The sequence below is a fragment of the Cupressus sempervirens genome, chromosome 4 (genome assembly GCF_028749045.1).
Source record: "Cupressus sempervirens isolate cs-2001-9-10 chromosome 4, ASM2874904v1, whole genome shotgun sequence".
In the NCBI taxonomy this organism is placed as follows: Eukaryota; Viridiplantae; Streptophyta; class Pinopsida; order Cupressales; family Cupressaceae; genus Cupressus; species Cupressus sempervirens.
The window spans coordinates 338068239-338075358 of NC_143121.1; the positions used below are offsets into that span (position 1 = coordinate 338068239).

General features: G+C 32.2%; 1 protein-coding gene across 1 annotated transcript; it reads left to right on the forward strand.

Moving 5' to 3' along the window:
- Positions 1-1375: 1375 nt before the first annotated feature.
- LOC149561407 (protein PLANT CADMIUM RESISTANCE 7-like) lies at positions 1376-4080 on the forward strand. Its single transcript, XM_089823783.1, has 4 exons — positions 1376-1782; positions 1973-2044; positions 3380-3589; positions 3693-4080. Exons 1-4 carry the CDS (start codon positions 1638-1640, stop codon positions 3746-3748), a joined length of 483 nt encoding a protein of 160 aa, XP_089679909.1. The 5' UTR covers positions 1376-1637; the 3' UTR covers positions 3749-4080.
- Positions 4081-7120: the final 3040 nt, after the last annotated feature.

Genomic DNA, 7120 nt, shown 5'->3' on the forward strand with positions numbered 1-7120 from the left:
ATGTAAATTTCACTCTCAAAGTAATAACCCATAATTGTGGGACCAACCATTATATCATAAGCATAAGAAAGGTCATTCATGTCTTTATTCTCACTTGTTTCTTATTCGAACTCAATCAATAATGGGATATTTAGTCCATTACAACTTAATGGCATTGTAGGTTTATTGTAATTTAATTTACCATTTACCATTGTAGGTTCGCAGTGGGATATCATGATTTTGGTAAGTTCTTTCATCCTAATATTTTCTCCTACCTCATGACTATTTAGGTATCTAACTTAAATGTTCTTGTTGTGTACTTAAATTTGATATGCCTTTTAAGAGGAAATTATATTTAATATGTGTGAAGATAAGAATAATAGTTCATTTTCTAGATCTATTATAGAAGTTCACTTTTCCATGTATTATACTAAAAGCATGATATGCTCGAATAAAATGTTATAAACTTGGTAACATATTTGTGAGCCTTTATTAACAATTGAGCTAATACATCATGTATAAATACTCATGTGCCACCACCACCATCTAATAGGTATACTTCCCTTCCAAGTGGATGTATCCATTGTTGCCCACAATTTTTAGTCATGTGACATATAGGATGTGGATGGTCCCCTTAGTCATGTGACTAGTCCTTTGTTTCTTATTGTGATATCAACATGATAATAGTAAGTAGCCTTGGCTTGCATTCGTTAAATATATTGTCGACATTACTCATGTTGATCAAGAAGAAAAAAATTATACATCATTATGGATTGGGAGTTTGTTCTTGATAATTATTAAGGCTCCAAGTTGGTTGGAGCAATCCCCTTGCAAAAGGCCCTCCTCCTCTTACTCAAATTACTTTACTAGTATAATGATGTAATCACTTTTATTGTGTCCATAGACTCTTCCATTGACTTTTGAAATTTGAATTCCATCTATTTTTTCTAAAATTAATGTGTCATTCTTTTATTTAATAAACAAAACTATTATGTACTTTATTAAAAAACTATTTATTCATTGACTAAAAAATTATTTAATTATTCTCAAAATTCAATTGTTACATATATTTCTTTTTAATTCCCAAAGCAATAGTATAAAATATATATAAAAGAAGAGAGATGTAAGAAAGAAACAAAGAACTTCTAAGGACCGGTTCAAAGCTAAAAATTCAACCGGGTGAATAGAAAAATCATCATTATAATAAATTGAAAGGACTCTATGTCATAGAAGTGACGAAGGGTGCATTAATAAGCAAGCAATTTAGTCCATGAAAGGCACCTACAAAGTCTGATGTCTTACAAGCAACTTTGGACTTGAAACCCCCTCTGCCAATAAAATTAAAGTCTTTACAATTGACTCCCATTGTAAAACTCGGCTGCTTGAATAGGTAAACATGAACAAGAGAGTGGGCACACTTGGAAAAAGCCTCTACCGAAAACTCAACTACCACTCTGTTCTAGAAGCGTACACAGCCATAGAAATGGTCTTTCTTGCATCTTGAAAGACTAGAAAGCTTAGAAAGATTGGATTCTCCCTACCAATTTCATGAATCAAGCATATCAATCTGATACAATAAAATCAATCTAGCGAAAACCCATTTGCAAGAAATCCCAAACCCATTGCATATTCATTGTCTATGAAAGCTATTGTGAAGGATGTATCAACAGCAGCAATATGAATATGGAGGAAGTCCAGGCCATGCTTCTGCACCTCCTTTACAGGCACCATATTCTCAGTATTCTCACCACTCTTCCAAATGGTCCACAGGCCTCTATGATTGCGGCCATGATAGTTGTGACAGTAAGTAAAATCTTCCTTCATCCATTAAATTTAGACTGTTTAAACATCACATCTTAAGACTTATTCTTAGACTAAAAGTGTTCATTATTTTTCTAAGCCTAATTTTTCTTATCTAATGTTTAAGGATTGCAACATTAAATCCTTCCTCCTGGCAATAAATGTTGATGAAATGTATTGTTGTTTATAACAGGTCTCTTCACATGTTTCTGCCCCTGCGTTACTTTTGGGAGAGTGGCAGAGGAGGTAGACCACGGCAGGAAGAGTAAGCCAATTTCTTTTATCTAATTTATGATAGCATATTTATGTTGTATAAATAAAATTTATCCATATAGATATGGAGAGAATCAAATTTGAATAATACATAAGAATAGTAGTCTATAATGAAGGGAAGTTGTCAAAAGAATAAACAGTAGCCTTATCTTTCTTAGTTTTATGGGGGTACAGTTATATAATTAGGCCTCTGGTATTTTTAACTGTAACAGAACAGAGTACCATTGCAATCAATTATAAGAACTACCCAAAATCTTTTCTTTTCTTGTTGAAAGAGAACAAGAGTAGAATGAGTCTAGTCTTAACATGATTTCAATAAATCAAACTGTAATTATAAATTGTAAGAAGTGTTCGAAGAATCGTTTGTGTTGGAATGCTAAGACGTGGCCTAATAGAGATAGCATTCAGCTATCTTTAAACATCACATACTAAGGAGATAATTAAGCTTGGAAAAGAAAAAAAAAAGCCAACTTTGACTATTTAACACTTTTAGTGTTAGAATGAAGCTTAGTGTGTGATGTTTAAGCCGTCCAAACATTCAATCAGATACAAATTTGGCAATGCTAAAGATCTGACTGAATTTGTATAAATCTTATATAGAGTATCATATTCAGAGGTAGAGTTCTAATTTGTCAAAGTCTTAGTCTTTTTAACTGACACAAAGCAAAGAATCAATTATAGTTCTAAATTGAAAGAGAATAAGAGTAGAATCAGTTGAGTCTTAACATGGTTTTAGAAATCTGAAAGATACTTCTAAATTATAATTCAAAATAGTTTGATATCTGAAGAAAATGAATTTTGCATGTTTTATAATCTAAAAATTTGATATCTTGACTTTGGAAAAAATTGATTACAATAGTATAGACTGCGACAAATACTAATAATAAAATAGTAATTTACTTCTAAATTGTAAGAACTATCTATAAAAAATTCATTTGAAACAAAAACAAAATAAAATGAATTTAATCCTAACACTTCTTTAAAAAAAATCAAACTATAATGAATTTGATCCTAACACTTCTTTAATAAAATCAAACTATAATTAGTATCACTGGTATTGCCAATATTTAGTATCACAATTTTCCATTGTTAATATGACATAACAAAGAAAGGATCTAAGAATTAGAATGTGTAGTGTAATTCTAAGAATCAAATTATTACTAATTGAAAATGAAGTTGAAATAAGAGTTATTATGCTTATAAGATTAAAAAACTCATTTTGCAACATTTGACATTATTGGTATTTTTATTGTGATTTGCAAAGTTCCCCATCTCTTAGTAATGACCTTTCCATGATCACTGATATATGATGTGATATGATTGACAGCTTGTTGCACTCATGCAACCATTTACAGTGTATTATATCTCCTAGGCATGGGATGTTTATACTCATGCCATTACAGATCAAAACTGAGAGATCAGTACCATCTACCTGAAGAGCCATGTAGTGATTGTTGTGTGCATCTCTGTTGCCCATGTTGCGCTCTTTCTCAAGAACACAGAGAACTTCAATTCAGACAACAAAATCCCTCCACAGGTATATATTGCAACTCAAAACCATTTAATTTTAGTATTTTATTTTTTCAGATGAAATCAAAACAAAGAAAAGAATGTCTCTAATTTTTATTAATTATTTACAGGTTCAGGTAATCCTACAATGGCCTCTCCAGCAGCCTCTCAATTCATGTACAAATAAAATGTATCATTGTGAGTATCAAAGTGAGGACAAAACACCTTGATATATGGCATGGCCATGGCTCAACTTACCTATAAACATGTTTCTAATGCAATGAAAAATATGATTGCACTTAGATTTAACTATTTACAGCACATATATTTGTGGTCTAATTGTACGTCTATTCATTATTTCAGAATGGAATATTAAGTGCTGTCTGTCTTAAATTAAAGACAATGGTGGATGATGTATTTCACATTGAAGGATGAGGCATCCCACTTGTTAGTTGAAGTTAGTTAAAACTTGAGATTTATTATATCAAGCACAAATGAAATTATTGTTAAAGCTAGTCACTTCTTAGATTTAATCTGTTAAAAAAATTGAATTAATAACATATAGAAGAAAAAAAAATGGTAATGTTTATTTTAAAATTATAATATAATTTTATATAGTAATGAATTCATATATCTTTTTTAAAAATTAGATTCTCTAAAAAGAATTATTTATTATTTTATTTAATAAATTTTAATTTAAAAAATTATATTGAATTGATTATTGTCATCTAATTTATTATCGAATATTTCCTAGTTTAATATAGTTTACTACAACATTTAACTATTGTTTTTTACAATTTTGTATTCACCTACATAAAAGTGCATACTTAAATATTTTTAACTAGTTTTTTGTACTAGCTAAAAGGGTTCTATACCACTTGACATTCAAATGAAAATATTAATATTATTTAATGAACAACATCAAGATTTATCATTCATGATAGGGGTTTCATTATGGCCTCTATCTCCACAAATAACATACACATTAATGTATGTTTGAGCATCTTCTTTGTTAACAAATAATGGCATTGCAATCGGAGATGTTGTGCTCCATTTCAGATTTGGAACTTCACAAGTGTGGCTTCCACCATACATCACCCTCACCCCTATAACACTTTCACTATAACTATTCACTTCCACCGTGTGATTCTCCACTCATACAACCAATGCGAAAACTTCACCCTTACGGAACTACCATTGCTCATGTGACACTACTCAACACTTATGGCTCATATTGTACGTCACTTGGGACTTAGCAATCAATATTTAGCACTTGGCACTTGCCAATCAGCACACTTGGTGCTTAGTGCTTAGCACTTGGCTTTGGCACACTTGGCCTTTGGTGCTTGCCACAAGTGACACTCTGTGTTAGAAGTAGTGGTTTTAATATTGTGCCAAAGGTTTGACCTATTAATGCCCAATACAACCACTAGACTTATAGAACGCACAAGAGGTTGTTAAACAATGTCACAAATCTCCACAATGAATGTTCACGCACTACCAACATTCCCCCTCCTAGCATTACTCTATGTGTCTTGTGTGGATTCAAACCTTTGACTAAGATTTGATACCACTTATTAGAAGTAGTGGTTGTTGTTGCACTAAAATATTGACATGTTAGTAGTTGATAAAACCACTAGACTTATATTAGACATAAGAAGTTAGTAAACCTTGTCACAAATCCATATGATGGATGATGACGCACTACCAAAACTTGGCACTTCGCAAATAATCAACACTTGACACTTGGTCCTTAGCACTTGGCAGTCAATGCTTGGCACTTGGCACTTGGCACTTGGAACATGGAACTTGGCACTTCATAGTTGGTAGAGTTCGACACTTGATATTTGGTACTTTGCTCTTGTAACTTGTCTTGGCACCACTATAGTGTTTCGTCTCAGATTTGGCACATCACAAGCATGACTTCCACCTTACAAAACCTTTACCCCATAACAGTTTCACCATACAACCCTTCACATCCGGTTCTTGGTACCAAATCCAAATGCCTTGATCCATATGGTGTACACCTAACACACTACCATAGAGGCTTCACACACCGTTGTACAAGCCTCAACTCCCTGTATGAAAAATTAACACACTTGTACGATATTGTACCACAAAAACAAGGATGAATGTGCAGCCCTACCACTTATTTGTATGACAACTCTGATGTGTGTATGAAACCTAACTTCATCACCACTTCTTTTCATCTTCCTATATAGTGTCACTCACCCTCATAACCATTGCATTCCATCATGTGGTTCACACCATATAGCTTCTTTTGCAAACAAGACAATTGTGCAGTCCTTATATTCCATTGTATGTGTATAGTCTCATTTTGATTATCGTCCAAGTGTGCTTTTGATTTTATATTTTAATGTCAAATGCAAAGATAGGATGCACAACATAATAAATAATTTGTCATGGATAACTTATCACTATTCAATACAAGATGTTTGGTGTTGAAAGATGCAAATATAAATAATGATTCCACAAGTAGGACACTGGAATGCGTTGATTGTGAATAATATTTAGAACACAATATCAAATATCATTTTCTAGATTACAAATTTGTCTTTAAATGAAGACTTAAAAAATTTGAAGCGCAATGCATGAAATATGGAATTGATATTTCCAACACTAGAATAGGATGAGGAATGACTCCCATCAAAATTGTAAATATGACTAGGGAGGATCTTCCACCTCTCACTCTAAAACTACATGCAACCAAATGCCCGATTCCAAATGGAATCATAAATACAAGAAACATAAATCAATGACATCTTCCTACAATACTAAACACAGCCTTATAAAGGGCTCCAAGAAATTTTTTCAAAGGGCTAAAAATAGGTCAACATACTTTGTTTATTATTATTTTCAGTTGGCCCCCTTTTATTTATTAATTAATTAAGTAGATCCTTATGATATTATTTAAATTTTGGAATCACCTAGTTAATTATTTCACTCTACTAACTTGGGAACTACAAATCATAGCTGTCTAGAGATTTCTTACATTCAAGCAATCTATCATCAAACTATTCCCCCATTGTAAAGCTCTAGGATCCCAAATTAAGTGAATGTTGATAGTTGTATCTACTAAGATCTTAATGCCACACTATGACTATGAGCACCACCTACAAAATCCCTACAAACCTCCATTGTGTCAATCTAATATAAGCATAGTCATACCCAAAGTGATCAAAATCTCACTAAAGCCAATCATCAAATGCATTGATGCCTAGATCCCAAGCTATTATTTCATCATGGCAATTAATCAATTTCCAAAAATGATGGTCTTGAATCTCAAAGGTCAAGTATAACTTGTTCTTCCCATGATGAGATCATTCACATGAAGAGGTTTCAATCATGCATGCTTCATAAACAACCAAAGGGTGAACTTCATATTCAACCAATTTCTCATATAAGGGATCATCTATATAGTCTATATCTCCATGAGGTTGATCAACCACTATTAGAGGTTGTTTGTTTGAAGGATTTTTGGTAGAGTCTTCATTTAGCTTAACAAAAGTTGTATAAGAATCTTCTTCTCTTTTATAAT